The sequence below is a fragment of the Macrotis lagotis genome, chromosome 1, assembly GCF_037893015.1.
Source record: "Macrotis lagotis isolate mMagLag1 chromosome 1, bilby.v1.9.chrom.fasta, whole genome shotgun sequence".
In the NCBI taxonomy this organism is placed as follows: Eukaryota; Metazoa; Chordata; class Mammalia; order Peramelemorphia; family Peramelidae; genus Macrotis; species Macrotis lagotis.
The window spans coordinates 204,329,582-204,349,869 of NC_133658.1; the positions used below are offsets into that span (position 1 = coordinate 204,329,582).

Consider the following 20,288-nt stretch of genomic DNA (forward strand, 5'->3'; position numbering starts at 1 on the left):
GTATACTGTAGAAATGAGACTTTTTTCAATAAACAAGAGAATTTGGGGGGTTTCAAATCTTGGGGGAAACCAAATACCTCCCCTTTTATGTGTACCTTTGAATTTAATAAGAAATTTAAAACATTCTAGGTATCCTCATATTCCCTATGGACTTATGTTTATTCTAGTCAAAACTGATATATAGTTAGTTACTCATGACTTTTGTAATCAGAAGACATCATTGGTAATATGACTGCCATTTTATCCAAGGCATTTAAATTGAACATTTGAAAGTATCTGATTTAGTATGGATAATTTCAAGCTAGTTAATCTCTTGTTGCACAAATCAAATTTTAACTGTTTATAGTAATGTGACATTGTTATGGTCTGTCTACCATGTACTAACTCAACCCGTGTTTTCCATATCTGTGAAATAAATGGCATGAATTGGGATTATTTATCATTTTAAAGTAGTTAAAATATGGAAGTAAAATTAAGTAAGTTGGATCAGTCGAAGAATATGACTATGTTCTTTTGAGGAAAATTGTTTCATCAGAAAGTCAGATATCCCATTTTATAAAAAGTCTCAGATCAAGACATTACATTTTATAAAAGGAGTTTTGAGCAGTACACCTGAAATGAAAAAATTTCAAATGAGATAAAAACTTCAAAAGCACTGTATTGAATTAAGAACATGTATCATTCTTAATAGATGATTATATGACATTGGGCAAATCACTTCAACCTACTCATCTGTAAATGAAGTATATTATTAAAGTGTCTTTGAGATCTCATTTTCAATGATTATCAAGCATTCTGTGATCTGAACCTTTCAATCTATAAATCCTTTGAATTATTCAGTGAATCACAAAGCAATTATTGAGTATATTTAAATATACACTTAAATATATACTTTTCATTGAATTGAAGTTTTTTTTAAAAGTGATATAGTTCTTGTCTACCCTTAAGGAACTTTTATTCAATTAAAAGACTACAATGTACTCACTGATAATTAAATGTAAGAGATAGATTCATAGAAAGGTAGAGAGACAGACAGAAAATCTAAAGCCATAGGGGAGGGATCACAACCAGGAAAATCAGGAAGGTCTCTTGAATCAGTGGTCTTTAGCCAATCCTTAGAAATGTTCAGCATATGTTAACGTACAGAGATAGAAGATGGAATGTCTTGTACACAGGGGCAAGGATAAAATAGGCATTTAAAAAGCACCCACTGTATACCAAGCATTATACTAAATAACTTAAATATTTAAATATATCATTTGATCTTCACAACAAGCCTAGGAGGTTTTTATTATCCCCATTTTCATGTTGAGGAACCTAAGCAAGCAAACTGAAGTGGCTTCAGGGTCACAGCTCTAGTAAGCATATTTATATTCAGTTCTTTCTAGGATCAACTCTTATTCAAATGGGCCACCAGCTGTCAGAACAGCAAATAGACTAATTCAGAGAGTATGGAGTACAGGAGAAGGAAAATGTGTAATTACTCATAAAAGAGTGGAGCCAGATTGTGAAGCACTTTAATGGATTAAAAGAGAAATCTGTCTCTTATTCCAGAGGATAGAGGGGAACAACTGAAGTTTCTTGAACAAGGGAATAATATAGTCAGATGTGCTTTATGAATATGAACTTGTCAAGTATGTTAATAATGGATTGAAGAAAGTAGAGGTCATATTCAAAAAGAATAATTAGTAGTCTCTCACAGAAGTCCAAGTCAGAAGTGATGAAAAATGGAACTAGCATGATCTCTCTTAATATTCACATCTTCCCACTGTTGATTAGCTTCAATATATCCTATATAAATTGTGTTTGACACCATTGTTCTGATGCTGTCTCCCTCATTAGTTTGTAGGATCCTTGCCTTTCTTTATATCCACTTAATATAGTTCCTGGAGTTCAAGCTTAGTAAGTTCTGGGTGAGTAACTAGTAAAGGAGGTAGAAATGATAAGAAGAGACCCTTCTCCAGAGGTTGGATCAAAAAACAGGAAACAGAGGATGAAGTGTAAATCTTTATGTGTGTGATTTGTAAATTTTAAATTCAGTTTATGTTTGTGAGTTTCACTGATCTGAATAATGGAATTAAAGTATAACTTATCTTAAATTATAAATTTAGAATTGGAAGGGATTTGAGAGTACATTTAGTCTAAGCTTTTCATTTTACAGATGAATAAATTAACACCAGAAAAGTAACATGTTTTGTTCAAGTTCATACAGGTAATAAGTTTCAGAGACAGTATTTGAATATAGATCTTCTGTCGACAAATTCAATATTGTTTCCATTGGACTGTGCTACTACTCATACATGTCTGAAAGGATTTTTTATAAGTTTTATGATGTGATAATAATTGCTGACTTCTTACACAACATTACTTAAATGTTATAATATTCTCTCAAGGTTAATTTTTGGAACTTTTAGTTTATCTTGAGGCTACTTTTTTGTTGACAAAGAACTAAAAAATTTCAAACTCAAAGTCCAAATTTGGGGAATTCACATTATAAAAAAAGTATATTTATATTCTTGAGGAAGGTGGTGGATACTAGAAAGCAAAGATGTTGAACTTGAAATATTTAATCCCTTGTGGTAGTTATATAGCTTGGAGTTTATGAAGGACTTGAAAAGCAGTCATTTAAGTTAGTCAGCATTCTTGCATTCCATAAATACTTACACATGTTACCAATCATGAAGTCAGGGCAATTAATTTATAGACTAGGGAAGAGACTGTTGCCAGTATCCTTGATGCTAAAGAATCAGAATCTTCTGAAACTAAATTTCCATATATCCTACTTAAAAAAAATCAGGCAGAAATAAACCAAGTTAGTGGGCTGATATTTGTAAACTATTCCATATTCCAGGACTGCAAACCAGACTAACTTTACAAGAAAGAGACCAGGAAAGACCATTGAGACCTCTTTATGGCAGAGCATTGTAGTTCTATACTTGTTTTATGTGTTTTTCTGCATTGTTTGTTCTGGAAAAGACTTATGTAATGAATTATAAAGAAGCACCAATTCTTGGTGTTGGCAAGATTCTCAAAGCCATCTAAATTGGCCAACCCAAAGCTGCACAAGCATCTCCTCTACCACATTCTTTACAACAAATGGTCAACCAGACACCACCAAATGAAGACTTCTATTGTGGTGGAACCTGCTCTATCAAGTCTGCCCATTTCAATTTTGCATAAACCTGATTTCAATTACATTTGCATCAGATAATTCTAGATTTACTCAGTGGGACGAAGAAAAACAAATTAATTCCTCTTCTATAGAACAACTTTTCACTTAATTAGAACAATTATCACATTACCCCTAAATTTTATCTCAACCAGAAAAATGTCCAGTTCCTTCAGTCAATTTTCATATGGCATGAACATGACCATTCCCATAAGCACTATCTAAATTACCAATATTCATGCTAAAATGTGATTCCTGGACTTCAAGGTGAGGTCTAAGGCAGAATTCATGATAGAATTCATGATACATAGATACAAAGATGTAATAGATACAAAGATACAAAGATACATAGTCACATGGATGGATGGATAGATAAAAAGATAGATAGATAGACGGATAGATGGTTAGATAGATAAATTAAATATGCAAATAGATAAGTAAATGTAGAGGCTACATATTAAGCCTATGTTGTATACCAGGAATTCTGCTAATAAAAATTAGGAAAACAAATAAAAGCCAATGAGATGGGCCTTACCATTAAGGAACTTAGAATATAATATGGGGAAAACAAAGGGAAGCTGTTAAGTGTGGAATTGGTACATCTTCATAGAATAGGTAGAAAGAGGAGACTATGTCTCCAATCAGGCAAACAGAGACATGGGGCAGGGTTGGTGAAGTAGTTGGGGAGAAGTACAAAAAGGGAGTGGGGAGGGGGAGAGGGGTGTCAGAAAGGGAGAGAATATGAAACTCAAAGTTTTAAAAAGGATGTTAAAAATTGTTTTTACAAGTAACAAGGAAACATAAAATATTAAGTACATAAATTTTAAAATTAAATAGTTGATTTAAATAAATGTTAGTAAAAGCTCAGAGTACACTCGAGTTTTCACAATAATTAGCCATAAGCTTAGGAACATAATTTTGTATTTGTAACACCTTTTGAGACTATTTACTTTACCTCATTCAAATGTTATAGTGTATATATATATTTTTGAAACTATACCACTATACAAAAAATCCCTTTTTATCTATAATTACTTGTAAGTTTAATGTTGATTTTCTCTCATCTTTAATTTTTCTGATATGATAGTAATTTTCATCTCAGGAATTAGAATAAATGCACAAACAGAATGCAAATGATTATCTTTCAGTTTCATTTTTACTTTGTGATCTGTGTTCATAATCCCATTTTACAATTATATCTATCAAATGTTTAGTCCATAAACATAGGTTTGGAAGATTTATTTTTTTCTCAGAGGAATTATTTTTCCCCAAAAAAAGTTATTTTTTCTTCCATGTATTAAAATTATATCTATATCAAATTTCTGCATTAGCCATGAAATTGATGAGAAAATTGCATCAATCAGTGCCTTGATTGCAGTCGTGACTTAAATTATGAGCATCATCTGAAGAGAGGATCTAAAACATAACTATTTAATGATGAAGTAGAATACACTACAAGTAACACTGCAAAAAGAAAAATGAATTCATGTTTATCTTCTTTCAGGCAAAATAAAATCATTTATAATCTTTCTAAATAGTTTTCTATTAAAACTAATGAAATGGAAACCTGTGTTATTTAATGAATGTTTTATATATAATTCAGTTCAAAAAACATAAAGCTATTTCCTACTGCATACAAATCACTGTTCTATATGTTGGAGATACAAAGGTAAAACCAACACTTCTGCCTCTAAGGAAGAATATATATACATAAATATATACATGTCCATGTTCTTTTAAACTAAATTTCTTATTTCATTAGCAAAGGAATCTCTTAAAGGGTGAAGGGATAGGAGAGGGAGAGAATTCATCTGCCATATGAAACATCCAGAATCTACTCTGCAACTTAAATTCTTAAAGAGTTACCAGAGGACAGTAAGTTCAAGTGACTTACCCATGGTCACATAGCCAGAAGAGAAGAAAACTCTCTCACTCTTTCTCTCTCTCTCTCTCCCTCTCTCTCTCTCTCTCTCTCTCTCTCTTTCACACACACACACACACACACACACACACACACACACACACACACACACACCACACACACACACACACATACACACACATCTCAAACACAGTGCAAGCTCATATTAAGAAGAAGGAAAAAATGAGGGGAGAATGAATAGAAATACAACAGCAATGAAAACAAGGATCACAAAAGAAGGGAAGGGAAGGGAAAGGAGAGGAGAGGAAAAGAGAAGAGAAAGGAAGAGAGAAGAAAGGGACAGAAGAGAGGAGAATAGAGAAGGGCAGAAGAAAGGGGTTGGGAGGAGAGAAAGAAACGTTAGAGTCAAGTTCTGAAGGAAGAATAGCTTTGAATATAGGTGTAGATATAGTTGTAGATATAGGTATCTCACATTGCTCTTTATACCAATGAAATTTATATTCATATCTTAACATGTTTATAAATATTTGTATATATGCATATAATTATGTACGTGTATATGTGTGCATGTGTCTGTGTGTATATTCCTCTCTCCTGAATGATAGAAAGAGTTCAAGACTTTGGCCAAAAGAGATTTGGGTTTGAATTCTGATTTCAGTACATTTGAGATTTAATATCACATATATGTTTTCCTTGAACTTTGGTTTTCTCATCTTCATTACATGTTTATGTTCTTATACAAAAGAGCAATTATTTATTTCAAGACAATGGCCTATAATTCTCATTGGTCCCATCAATGTGTGGGACCTTTCTCTTCTTATATAGATAATAATTTCTACTGTAAGGTATATATTTTAGGATTTTATTATAATATTCATGGATATTTGTGTACAAGGTATAGGTAAATATTTCTATATAAATGCATACATACAATACATTCAAAACATATACATATATACTTTTATATTATGTTTATATTCTATGTAATAGAAAGAAGATTGGTCTGGAATTCTACTCCTAATTCTTTCACTTTGTGAGTTTAAGCAAGTGACATCATCTCTCTATTTAATGTGTTTTCCCCCTAGTTTTCTAAAATAAAAAGGATCAGTTAAAAGACAAATAATATTCTGTATTCTAATAATCTACTTCCTATAGTCCTCTCAAGTTCAGATATATTTACTCTGTGTTAAGGTCCCTTCTACTTCTGATACTCTGTATTTTATATCCATCATGCTTTTCTACCTTTTTAGATCCTTTCCAGTAATTAAAATAAACATTTACTTTTATTCTGTTTTTCAGCTCTGTCTTGCTGATGACTACTGGTTACAAGCAAACTTTTATCTAGGTCTTCACCAGGACTATGATCTGGAAGACCAACGGCCATATTGCTTCAGTGTCATGGTTGGTCAGGGAAAAAGTCATTTTTTTAATGTAGAGCTAGGGAGTGAACTAGCTGTGTGGGAAAAATCATTCCAAAGAGCCATTTTCATGGAAGTTCAAAGGACGGGGGTAAGTAACATTTGTTATTTATTAGTAACCCTTGATTTTTATTAAGCAGCATATAGGCAATCACCGAGTCATATGTGTTGGATGTTAAAAACTACTTTTTCTTTCGTCTAATAAACTTCAGTTTATTTTCTGCTAGCAACAAAATATCAATAGCCATGTGAGTACTGGTTAATCCATGGTAATCATGCTCAGAAACATGTGTGATACCATAGATTATCAGAGAAGAAAAGAGAGGAGAAAATATTCAATTTTTCTACTTGGAAAATGACTCATCATTTTAATTGCTATCTCTGGATATAGCCTGAAGAGATGGGGTGCCTTGGAGGTTGAATTTATAGAAAACCAAATAACCATATAAAAATTGAAGGACTCAGTAAATTGTCTGAATACTCAGTTTTCTAGAGTATCATATTCCTTTCTGTCCTGCATAATGATCCAGAAAGATTTTTTGTAAAGATTTTCATGTTTGTCAAATGTGATTTTTTCCCCTATTGATGACAGAAAATAAATCACATGCAATTTCTAGTGGAAATCAATTGATAACAAAGAATTTGATGACAAAGACTTTATTAGATGATGTACTATCTAAAATAATAAAACCCCCTTCAAGGAGGATATAGAACATTCAGAAATAAGAATGGTAGAATATATATCAATCAAATATATCCAGAGGGGATTACATAAATAAAATTGGAATCATTTTTCCCCTAACCTTGTGTGTTACATCTTGGACACGATAAACATGCTATAAAACAAATATTAGTTATATCTTTAAATAAATTTTTGAATTCTAATGTATGCCCCATATTTGATTTACTACTACTCCTCAGGTGTATTAATTTATAGTTAGAGGGTAAAGTAATTTTACATTAGACAATAGAAGGACAGTGAAATTGATCTTTGTAATAATATATAAGGCAACTTAACACAGTGTCTGGCACATAGTAAGTACTTAATGAATGTTTATTGACTGATGAACAGGATGATGTACTCACAATAGAAAGGTTCAAATCCCCCCAAGACACATTGAGTGACAATGGAAATTTACTCAACTTTTCTGACCCTCAGTTTCCTTATGCATAAAATGGGGATAAATATACTTCCCTGATAGACTCATGGAAGTCCCATGAACTTTTCTAAATAAAACTCAGTACAACCTTAAAATGTTATATACATTTTTACTTTGATATTTTTGTTGGTAGAGTGAAATAAAAGGATAACCATTCCTGTGGATGGCTAAAGTGAGTCATAATCCCTATCTCACAAGTTGTGAAGGTCAAATGTGGTAATGTATGTAAAGTAGTCTATAAACCTGAAAGCACTCCACCAACACCTACAGCATTCTCCAGTCTTAAGTATAATTAAGAAGCATTGTGATAGTAACAATGACTTTGTCACTGAAAGTATCCAGTTCAATGAGATTTTTAGAGTAACGGTAGCATTTCTTGTGTCTTTATACAATGGCTTGTGTCTACAGGTAGCTTAAAACATTCCTGTGTATCCACTTTCAAGGAATTACTTGGAGAAAAATTTAGCAATAGCATAATAATTTAGAAAGGAAAAGAAAGAAATTAGAGATATGAAGATTAATTCAGTTTAAGGAGTGCTAGAATTGGAGTAAAAAGATTTGACTCAAATCCTGACTCTGAAACATACTCACCTGTATGATTTAAGGCAAGTCAAGAATTTTCTTTGCACTTCAATATCCTTGTACAATGATGAGTTTGAATTAGTCAGAGGTGTCAGGCTCACTGCCCCTAATAGCCTGTCATCTTGCAGAACTCCTGAGTGTGGCCTGAACAAGATTAAAAGATTCTTGGAAAACACTTAACAAAATTAACAAATACAATAGAAAGCACATCATCCTAATTTCTGATTTTCTCAGTCAGTATGAACCTGAAATAAAGTTTGTTGGATGTGGTTAGACTGAATTGTAGCTTCCAATTAAAAGTATTCTGTCTTTTTTTGTTGTTGTTGCTGAGCGAATTCCGTTAGATATGACTGAGTTTGTGATTCCCTTTGGAATTATATTGGTGTAAATAATTAAAGTGGCTTGCCTTTGCTTCTCCAGCTTATTTTACAGTTGAGAAAACTGAGGCAAACAGGATTTAATGACTTGCCCAGTGTCACATGGCTAATAAGAGTTCAAGAACACAAAGATCGGTGTTTCTGACTCCGAGACTAGTACTCTAATTGATGCCCTCTGCACCTCCTAACTGCCCCCTCTCTCTTTCCTTAATTTTCCCAGAATATTTTGTCTAGATTTCCCCCTTATCCCTATATTATTCTATCATTTGTTAAATTTATTTGAGTAGCATATGCTTTCTTACTATTAGACTGTTGCAAGTAGTAAGTGCTTAATGAATGTTGAATTAAAATATCCAAACTCAGTACTGAATTTCAATGAATTATATCCCCTTGAAAAAAATTCAATATCTCTCCCAGGGATCTGCTATTAAATCTATGCTCTATGGATTTAATGGAAAAAAATAAGGCAATGGCTACAAGGAATCAAATATTAATCTTAGGTAATTTTCTAATCATTCAATACCCAGTGAAAGCCTTTCTCACATCAACATAAAATGCCACTGATAATGCTGATACTTTTCGAGGAAATGTATTTAGCATCACTTAATCACCCAGGAAAGATGATGTTGTACGTGTGGCAATATTAGGTTCATTGATGCTTTGGGTAAAGACAGTCTCAGATCATTTGAATTCAACTGGACAAATATTTTATTATTATAATGAGCAGAGGACTAGGAAAAGTAGGATATTTCAAGAAACTCAATATAGTTCTTACCTTATAGAACTTAGAAGGTTGGTAAAGAAATAAGATACTTCATGCTAATATAAAATAACCCATAAGTCTGTTAAAGTGATACTAAAAAGAAGAAAAAATCCTACTTAAGGCTTAAGGGGAAATGGTCACTGCCAACCTGGTTTCAGGAGACATAAAACCTCAATTAACTGAAACCCACCTAAGCAGAGTTTTCAGAATTGATTGAATTTTTGCTACCTCCCATTTTAAGGAGAAAATACAAGCTATAGAAAAACAAACTTGGGGAGTGGCTAGGTTGCATAGTGGATAGAGTACAGGCCTTGGGGTCAGGAGTACCTGAGTTCAAATCCAGCCTCAGACACTTAATAATTACCTAGCTGTGTGGCCTTGGGCAAGCCACTTAACCCCATTGACTTGCAAAAAACTATAAAAGGAAAACAAAAAAGAAAAACAAACTTGTTTCATGGATATAATCAAAAATCCCATTTATAGGGCATTCTTTGTGATTATTAAATATTTAAGCTATTCTTGTATGCTTAAGAACTGATGGTAGAATTGTGTAATCTGAGGTTCCTATTTATGTAGCTCTTTAAAGTTTTTGCCATGCTTTACTATATTGTTTCATTTTATCATCACAATAACCATGTGAGATATGCTATGATTATTCTCATTTTACAGTTAAAGAAACTGAGGCTAGGAAAGGTTGTGACTTGCTCAAAGTCACATAGCTTGTAAGTGTCTGAGTGGAGTATAGGATAATTTCACAGATGCAATGTTAAGACATTTTTCATGTTCAATCAAACAGCAAGCTTTTATTAATTACCATGTACAGTGCCAGGCACTGTATAAGACACTAGAAAAATAATTTCAAAAAAAAGGAAAAATTCTCTCATTGCCACCCATCCCATCTTTTCTAATATCTTGCCCTCTGTATCATTCCCCCTATCTCAATAAGCTTCAATCTTTCTCTGTCAGTTGATTCTCTAATATTTACAATCTCTCCTCCTCAACATACCCTAACTTGAACCATCAATCCCTGCTACCTGTCCCATATCTTGCCTTTCTTTTGTGGGAAGTTTACTTGAAAATGTTCTACAAAAGATGACTCATCTTACTTTCCTCTCTCTTCTTAAATTCCTACAGTCTTCCATCTGATCTCATCATTCAATCAAAACTTGCCTCTCCAAATTTACTAAACATCTTAACTGCCAAACCCAATGGAATTTTCTCAAATATCATCCTTCTTGACTTGCTAGCAGCACTTCTTAATACTCTCTTTTCTCTAGATTTTCATAACTTTGCTCTCAGTTGCCTTCTCTTCTACCTGACTACTTCTCAGTTACCTTTTCCAGATATTCTTCCATATCACAGAGGTGTTCTACCTCTTTCTTATTTCCCTTAGTGATCTCATCAGCATCCATAAATGCAATTATCATCACATAGACATCTTAAACTCATAATTTCCAAACTTGAACTCATTATCTTTTCTCCAAAACCCTTCCTTCACCTTAACTTTCCTTATATACCATCATTCTCCCATATACCCAGGTTAGTAATCTAGGAATCATCATCAATTTTTCACTCTTTCTTACCTCCCACATCTACTCTATTGCTAAGAACTTTTTAATTTTACTTTCTTAATATCATTGTTATAATCCCCCTTTTCCTAAAAGTAATAGATTTTAAATAGGTCACCGTGTCAATCATATGTTTGAGGAAATATTGACCAGCAATTTTAGAGAAGAAAATTGAGGTAAGGAAATTAATTAGGAGATTTGCAATAATCTAGGTGAGAGATAATGAGAGCCTAAAATAGGGTGATATATTTTTGAAGGAAGAGAATGAGTCAGATATGATAGAAATTACAGTCAGTTATAGAAAAAGTTGGTGATTATTAAGATATCTAAGGTGGGGATGAGTAAGAAATCAAGGATAATCCAAATTTGGGAGACTGAAAAATGGTCAAATAGTGGAGTTTGGAAGAGGAAACTAGTGTGACATATTCAAATTTCAGAAGACCTGGGACCAATTTCTTTATATCCTTGACCCAGCTCAGTATATGCCAGATATGAACTCTCAGTTTTCAATGAAATAGCACAAAATTTGAAGTTGAAGTTTTTGTAGGATAGTAAGATAATAGTCCACTAGGTTTAGAACCAGAAGACATAAATTTTGAGAAAGAAGATTCTGATGACTTCAGAGAAACAGTATGTAAAATCTCATAGTCAAAATGCTACAGGGAAGGCCAGTAGGAAAAGATGAGTGACACTTATCAAATGTGTTTATTATATGTTAAAATGCTTTAATTCATTCATTCATATTCAATAATGAAATTCTCAATACCGAGGGTAACAATTGCAATGAGGAGGAAAAATGATTTTTGTCTGAGTATATCAAGGAATTTACCCATCATCTGAGATTCAAGTGATAGAGGTAAGACTAGAGAAGAGAAAATAAATATAAAAGAATAGTATTTTCTAATAAAGATAGCATTAAGAATGAAATATATCAAAATTATTTGATATTTACTAGGGAAGCTACAGGCAATCAAAATGTCTCTTGAACTATCTTGATAGAAAAGGAAAGATATAGGGTCTCTACTTGCAAAAATAATTCATACAGAAAGAAGGTAAAGCTGATCAATTCTTTGTTGCTTCTATTTTCTCTTCAAGGCACAATATGTATGTGTGTATGGGGCTGAGATACAGAGACAGAGACAGAGATAGAGACAGATAGACAGAAACAGAGAGATGTGTACGTAACTACATTTTGGAATTCTAATGATAGGCATCTGAAAATGCCTCTTGAAGGAAATGGCATATAAGCTAAATCTTGATGTAAGGCTTTGAATAAAGGGATGAAGTTTCAGGCATGAAGACAGTTTATAAGTCACTGTCAGCATATGATTGAGTATATGGAAAGCAAAAGTATAATACAAGAACTGAAGAAGGGGGCAAGTTAGTGAAGGATTTCATATTTAATGTTGGAAGTAATAGGGATCCAATTTTTTATTGTGTAGGTTGGTGGCATGGTCAGATCAGCACTTTTAGAAGCCCATTATAGCAACTTAGCTGTAGTGGGAATACAATTTAGTCAAGAAAAACCAAGCAAAAGGCTATTGTAATAAACTTCAAGCATGAATTGAGGAAGATCTTGGTGGTGGTAGTGTGAGTATAGAGAATGGTATTATATGAGAAGTGTTGTGAATGTAAAAATGAAAAGTATTGACTCAAATAGCAAAATGGGTTCTTTATTACATATTTTTAAAATAGAAAGATCAAATATGTAGCCCTTTAGGAAACAGAAAATGTTTTTACTCTAGAATCTGAAAGATAAGAATGAAACTGAAACCAGAGTTAGGTCAATGAAGATACCTCTTGTTGATTATCATTGCTGTTATTAATGTCAGCAGAAATTATTTACATCTACCATCTCAGACTCACAAAAACCCTATTACTTGAATTATATTATTCTTTCCCATTTTTACATATGAGAAAGCTAAGCCTGAAAGGTTAAATAACATAAGTATCAGAGGCAGGTTTTTGAGCCTGGGTCTTCCAATCTCCAAGTTCATTATCTGTCCTCTATAGCATACCACATGGTATCATACTGTACTATTCATCACAGATTGACACTTTTTAAAGCTTGACCAATCCAACACTCAACACATGTACATTCAATTCACCAAATATTTGTTCCAAAAGCATAATAAAATACATGGTGTTAGGGATTTAAAAAAAAGACATCATCCAGTTCTCATCCCCAATGAAAATGATACATGAATGAAACATGAACAGATAAATGCAGAATTCTAAAAGAAAAATAACTGAGGTGACCCAGTATGAATTGCTATTGAACAATTTGAACCAAAATCCAGTATTTTCAGTCAGAGGCATCAAGAAGGTTTTCCTGAAGAAAATAAACATTGAAGCAAGAAAAAGTTCTCATCACACAGAGCTGAGGATGTACCCATACCATGGGCAACAATTGTTTTCTTTGTTATTTGAAGCTTCTAGATAATTCATATCTTCCACAGTACCTAAAATCAAGTTTCTTCCACTTAATAAGAATAGATTCATAGTCTTGTTTATATGTTTTATTCAAAACTCAGATAATAGCATACACACTTCTGAGCTGTACTTGCATTTAGCTAATGAATAATTACCAGCTCTTTTTATTCACCTAGTTGTACTTCAGCTCATCTTTCCAAGACATCATCTGCAAGACAATTCTATCCATTTAAGTAAAGAAAACGTTTAGTGAGGGTGCTAAAGGACTTTTATTTAAAAAGCCAGAAAGAATGATTTCTAAACAGCATATCACAGCTATGAAGAAAATGAACAAAATCCTTCAAGGTTGTCTACAAATTACAAAGAAATCATGATAAACAAATACAAAAAATATACTGGAAACTCAGGAGCTTAAACTTGACAATTCCTTGAAGGAATGCGAATGATTAGGTAAAGGAAAAAGGAAATAGAGCTCAAAGTCTGGAATAAGGAGGACCAAGGATGTAAATTAATTGACCAATATCTTAGTGGAGAATTTTCCTGGAATTGAAGATTCACCTGGGAGGTTAGTGAGAAATATTTTTGCTAGGTCACACAGGTACATATTTTTGCTTGAAAAAAGATTTCAAAACAATTTCCTCTTCAGAATTGACCTGAGAATAGGGAAATCATAACTGTCCTTGTGGCTACTTGAAGTTTGACTCAATGTTACTATATAACAAACCAAGATAGTTATATTTATCAAAATGACCCTCCTATTTTGGGATCAGCCAATATCCAGAATTATCTTATAGGTTAAGCTGATGATGTGCTAAGAATAGCAAGTTTGTTTCAAAAAGGAAACATATTTGTCTTGAACAATCCTAAAACATTCAAATTTTTCCTCCTAGGATTTAGGTTTCTGTTAATCAGTTTCAGCCAGCCTTTCTCTTGTTTTTCTCATTCTCATTCTGTAAACTCTAGCCAAATTAGACTACTTGTTTTTCACATTTTGCTGCTCTTCCCAAGCTATTAGCTCCTTTCATTTAATTCTCATGCATCATTAAAAATCAATTTCAAATATCATCTCCTACATGAAATCTTCCATGTTGACCTAGCAAAAAGTGATGCCTTCTCCTCTAAACTCCCATAGTGTTTTATAACACATTAATCTTCATTTTCCATTTTTAATTTTAAGTCAGTCTGTCAGTAAAGCAGTACTTATTAAACCTACTGTGTGCTAAGAACTGTGGATGCAAAGAAAGATAAAAGAAAAAAAAACTGGCCCCTACAAGTTTTTGTTTTTGTTTCTAAGTTACAGAGTTTGAAGAATTAATCACATAGTAGCCAAGCTACTGGCAGCTTCTCCAAACTTGAATGAGTTGGTCCTTTGCAGAAGATACAATCTGTCATTGAGACCATTCTCAATTCTTTTCCTATATTAAAAGGCCTCCATAGCTTGTACTCTCTAATGGTATAACCTTTGAGAATTATCTCCACACCAAAATAAAGCATCAGACATTTTATGCTTTATCTTTTTCTAAAGAAACTGTAGTCTGATGTGGATAAGGACTTTGTTTTATCATTCTTAGACTCAGAAAATAATACAACTGAAAAAGACAGATATTTTTTTATTCATACTCATTTTAAGAGGGCAAAATAAAGGTCTAGCTAAAGAAAGACTTGCTTAAAGTTACAAAGCTTCTAAGAAGCATAATTAAAATTTTAACTTGTATGTCCTGACCAAAGCCCTATGCTTTTAGTTTCTATATCCTTATATAGTGATCTCTGTTTCTCTATACTATTTTATCATATGAATAAATAGTTGGATGAGTGAAATTTATAGAATAGTTAAATAGTTCTTTAATCTACAAATTATCCAGGAAAAAATAGATTCACATTGCTAAATTTGTTTTCTAGAGAATCAACATGTTGTTCTACCTTAATGAGCTTCATTTAACACACATATACAATAATCTCTGACACTTAGTGGTAAGCTTATATTATTCAGAGATAAAATCATCATTTTCTGTAGTATTTGATTTATTGGGATGGTTGAGGAGTGAACTTTTTAACATGACTGAATTTTCTATATAATTTGTCTTTTAAATTCAAAACCTTAAAAGCTGAATGTGGATGGAAATCTTTTCCACAATGTATCATATACTCTCCTGCCTTTATAACCAGAGGATACTGGAAAAACTTGAATATATTCTTGATGCCTCAAGATCATTATGGGAATTAGTTATTATGCTTACCTGCCTTTTAGGCATCATCAAAGAGTGAAAAGTTATGTAAGGCTGTTTGCTAGTAAAATATGTTAAGAATATAGGAATGCTGCTTCTCTATGGCAACACCTGTCTTAAATGAGACATAGAAGTAAAAAGGGAAGCTGGTGCAAGAGTAAAATCTCTGCTTCAGCCATCAGGCAGTGCCCCAAGCTCATGATGAATCCAGTTCTCCTTTAATTTCCTTTGTACACATGTATATATGAGGTCTGCCTGAAATCTTATACAAGCATCCAGGGTCACCCTCCTCTCTCCCCCGACCCCCAATCCTTTCCATTCTTCTTATGAATAGCTGCTTGGGTTTACTTGTTAATTAGACTAAGGATTAAAATATAAAGATTATCATATAAATTTTCATTCATATTACTAATTTCTTAGATTTTTTGTCTCTTTCCCATCTTCACATGACCTAAAGGAATACATATGGTTTTCTTATAGATGGCACTATTTTTACTGAACAGAACAAACAGAGTGGAAGCATAGCAAAATTCCCAAGTGATTATCATCTATGTTTCTATCAAGAGCTAAACTCACCCCTCCTCAGAAGTAGACTCTATTTGCATAAGAGTCTAAGTTCCTAATTTCAATTTTGCTAAAGAAAGCAGTGTTCTCAAAGGCTATATGCAGGGGAGATTAATGCAGACCTACCTGAATATCAGAATAATAAAAAGAGGAAGGGAGCAGTATCATCACATGGCAGGTTACAAGACCCAGTTCAATTCTTACAGAAATAGCATCTACTTCCTGAAATCCCAAACAAATATTATCTTTTCTAAAGGTGACTAGGAGGTCTATGGGATTTTTAATATCACTATTTGCTGTCCTTTTGGTACCAAGGTCCCTATGACTTCATACAACAATTTCATTGGCCATTAAATATTGTAAGTCAGTTTTCTGTTCAACACAGAATTTTGAGTGTTAGAAGGGATCCCAGGGACTATCGAATTCAGCCCATACCGAAAGAAAAGACAAAGAAGAAGAAGATAGAGAAGACAAAAGAGGAGGAGGAGGAGGAAGACAAGGACAAGGAGGAGGAGAAGGAGGAGAAAAAGAATATTTTTTAAGCAGCCCAGACATTTGGGATCCATTTTACCAGATGAATGCTTGGCATTCGAAGCCCTTCACAACCTGCCCCCATTCTCTCTTTTTAGTTTTCTCTGTATTCATATTTCTCTGTAATCAAGTGAAATTGACTTCCTTGTTTCTTGTACAAAACACTACACTAATGGATTTCAAACATTTTTACCAATTGTTCTCAATGACAGAAATTCTCCTTTTGCTCCCTCCTGACTTCCTCGATTCTTTGAAGTCCCAATTAAACATTTCATCTTCTCCAAGAAGCAGTACCTTCTCCCCACCAAAGTGCCTTCTTATCTCCAATTAGATTTGAGGAACTTAAGGATAGGCAATGTCTTTTGCCTTTCTTTCTATCCCCAGTGCTTAGTATAGTGCCTGGTACATAGTAGGTACTTAATAAATGCTTATTGACTGTTGAACTCCAGTGGTAGAAACTCCATACCTCCTAAGGCAGTTTATTCTGCTGTTGAATAGAACTGATTTAAATGATCATAAATTTAGATTTAGATCTTAGAAGGACCTTAGAATTCATCTTATCCAGGGATGCAATTGAAACTATTGTTATCAATGAAAAAACAATGCATTACTACTAATGACCAAACTTTGGATGACAAGACAAGATTTGCTGAACTTCAATTAAATTTTTCTTACATAGCAACTCATCATCAGAAGCATTTCTATTTTGGGTCTCTCCTAGATACTAAACTTCAAAAGCCTAACCTTAAGGAATCCAGGATCACACCAAGGGAAGAGCACAAGTTTGAATAGCCAAATATTTTCAGAATTCTGGCATCTAAAAGAGGAATAAAAGAAAAGGAGGAAGAATGACCTTTTTAGTGAAAAATGTTTTCTGAATAATCATTGCAATCGATGAGCTAAGAAGGCTTTTCTTTAGGAGTGCAGTCAAGATAGCAGTATGATGATTTCCAAGAAACTCTTCCCCCCAAATCTCAAAAAGCCATAAAATTTTGACTCTAATCAAACTTTAGAAGGATAGAACTCATAGAAAGACTCATTGAAGCAATTTCCCAGGCTAAGAGAACTTGATAGATCCTCAGGAAAGATCTGTTCCACTGGTACAATTCAGTTGGAAAAAAGTTGCAGCATAACTGGGCCATGGCTCCAACCTCCCAGGAATAGCCTGCAAGGTGTCTGGGTACCTGGGGGATCTGTTGCAGCAAGAGTGGTTTCCAGACCTCTTGGCCTAGGATCATCAGGGACAGTGGGGGAGGGGGAGGTCAGTGGGAGGACTCTGCCAAACTACAATGAGAACAGAGTGTATGGCCAGTTCCTGCTTCAGTGTAGCTGAGGGATCTTATGGGACCTAGGGTGCCACAGACACTAAGGGGAAGGGGAGACGTGGCATAGCTCTCTCTGCTCTTCCTGAGGCAGCACTCTGCTGCTTTGTCCATACTCAGATACAAGTCTTAATCTGTAGCCCCATACTTCCATAGGGGAGCAGGGGACCCTGCTTATAGCTCCAGGACAGAAGGGAGTGTTTGTGATCATCCACAGATCAGGAGAGAAGTCAGAGCCTTATTAGATATTGGAGGAATTAAAGATCCTGGGGGAAGGGTTTCCCCAAAATTCCCAAAACTTTGAAAGTGAGGCAAATCACTCATGGACTGAGGAAATGAGCAAACAACAGAAAAAGAGGAATCTGAGTATAGAAAATTACTTTGGTCACAAGGAGGAACAAAATACACATGTAGAAAATAACAAGGTCAAAGCTTCTAGATCTAAAGCCTCCAAGAAAATAGGAAATGATTAGATGATGGAAGAGCTCAGAACAAGCAAGTAAAGGAACTACAGGAAAAATTGGGAAGAGAAATGATAGCAATGCAGGAAAATCATGAAAAACAAATCAAGAAGTTGGTGGAGATACATAAAAGCAACAAAGAAAATAACATGTTAAAAAAAACAGCTTAGGTCAAATGGGAAAAGCAATTCAATAGGCAAATGAGGAAAAGAATGCCTTAGAGAGTAGAACTGACCAGTTAGAAAAGAAGATAAAAACTCTCTAAAGAAAATAACTCTTTCAAATGCAGAATAGAACTAAAGTAGTTCATGACTTTGTGAGAAATCAAAAAAACAATAAAACAAAACCAAAAGAATGAAAAAAGCTAGAAGAAAATGTGAAATATCTCATTGGAAAAACAACTGACCTGAAAAACAGCTCCAGAAGAAATAATTTAAAAATTATTGGGCTACCTGAAAGTCACGACCAGGAAAAGAGCCTAGACTTCATTTTTTTTAAGGATTTTTTTTTGCAAGGCAATGGGGTTAAGTGGCTCACCCAAGACCACACAGCTAGGCAATTACTAAGTGTCTGAGGCCGGATTTGAACTCAGGTACTCCTGACTTCAGGGCCAGTGTTCTATCCACTGCACCACCTAGCCACCCCCTAGACTTCATTTTTCAAGAAATAATCCAGCAAAAATTGCCCTGAGATCCTAGAAGCAGAAGTAGAAACTAAGGGAATTCATCTATCAACTCCTGAAATACCAATACCAAATACCAAAAAAAAAAACCTCCTGGGAATATTATAGCCAAATTCTAAAATACCCAAGTCAAGGAGAAAATATTACAAGCAACCAGAAAAAACAATTCAATTACCATGGCGCTACAGTCAGAATTACCCAGGATTTGGTGGCATCTACATTAAGGATTTGTAAGACTTGGAGTATGATATTCCAGAAGGCAAAGAGCTTGGATTACAACCAAGAATCAGATACCCAGCAAAACTGAACATCCTCTTTCAGGGAAAAAAGATGGACTTTCAATGAAACAGGGGACTTTCAAACTTTCCTGTTGAAAAAATAAAAAATGAACAGAAAATTTGATCTCCAAGTACAGGACTCAGGTGAAGAATAGGAGAGGGTGGACTGGAACGCAGGTAGTTCAGCTATATATAGCTGGACTGCCTCTATTCCTGCATTGGAAGAAGATACTTATAATTCATAGGAAGCTTCTTCTTTATACAAACAATTAGAAGGAGCATCTATAGACAAGGTACAGGAAGGAGCTGAATATAATGGCATAATATAGTATAAAGTTGGAGTCAATGAGTGAAAAAGTAATGTATGGAGAAAAAGGAAAAGGAGAGGTAGAATGAGCTGTTATTTTATATAAATGAAGCAAGAAAAAACTTTTGCAATGGAATGGAAGGGAGGAAGGTGAATGGGCTGAGTAAGCCTTCATTCTTAGCAGAAGTGGCTCAGAAAGGACTTAATATTCACACTCAATTGGGTAAAAAAGTCTTATCTTAGGGGCAGTTAGGTGGTACAGTGGATAGAGTAGCAGTCCTGGAGTTAAGAGGACCTGAGGTCAAATCTGGCATCAAACACTTAATAATTGCCTAGCTGTGTGACTTTGGGCAAGTCACTTAGCCCCACTGCCTTAAATAAATAAACAAATTTAAAGAAATCTATCTTATAGTGGAAAAGAGAAGGGAAAAGAAATGGGAGAAGGGGTATTTGTGGAGGAGAGGAGGGGAGTAGGGAACAGTAGAGAGGGAAGTTCATGCAGAAAGTAGTCAGATACAACACACTTTTGAGGTTGGACAGAGTAAAAGGAGAAAAAGAATAGACGG

At 34.0% G+C, this 20,288-nt stretch overlaps 1 protein-coding gene across 1 annotated transcript in view; it reads left to right on the forward strand.

Annotated features, from left to right (window-relative positions):
* The window catches only part of SNTG2 (syntrophin gamma 2), a 233,794-nt gene that overhangs the window by 111,890 nt on the left and 101,616 nt on the right, over window positions 1–20,288 (forward strand). Inside the window, exon 6 of the mRNA XM_074226476.1 lies at window positions 6,351–6,560. Within this exon, the coding sequence (XP_074082577.1) occupies window positions 6,351–6,560 (210 nt within the window). The remainder of the gene's footprint in view (window positions 1–6,350; window positions 6,561–20,288) is intronic.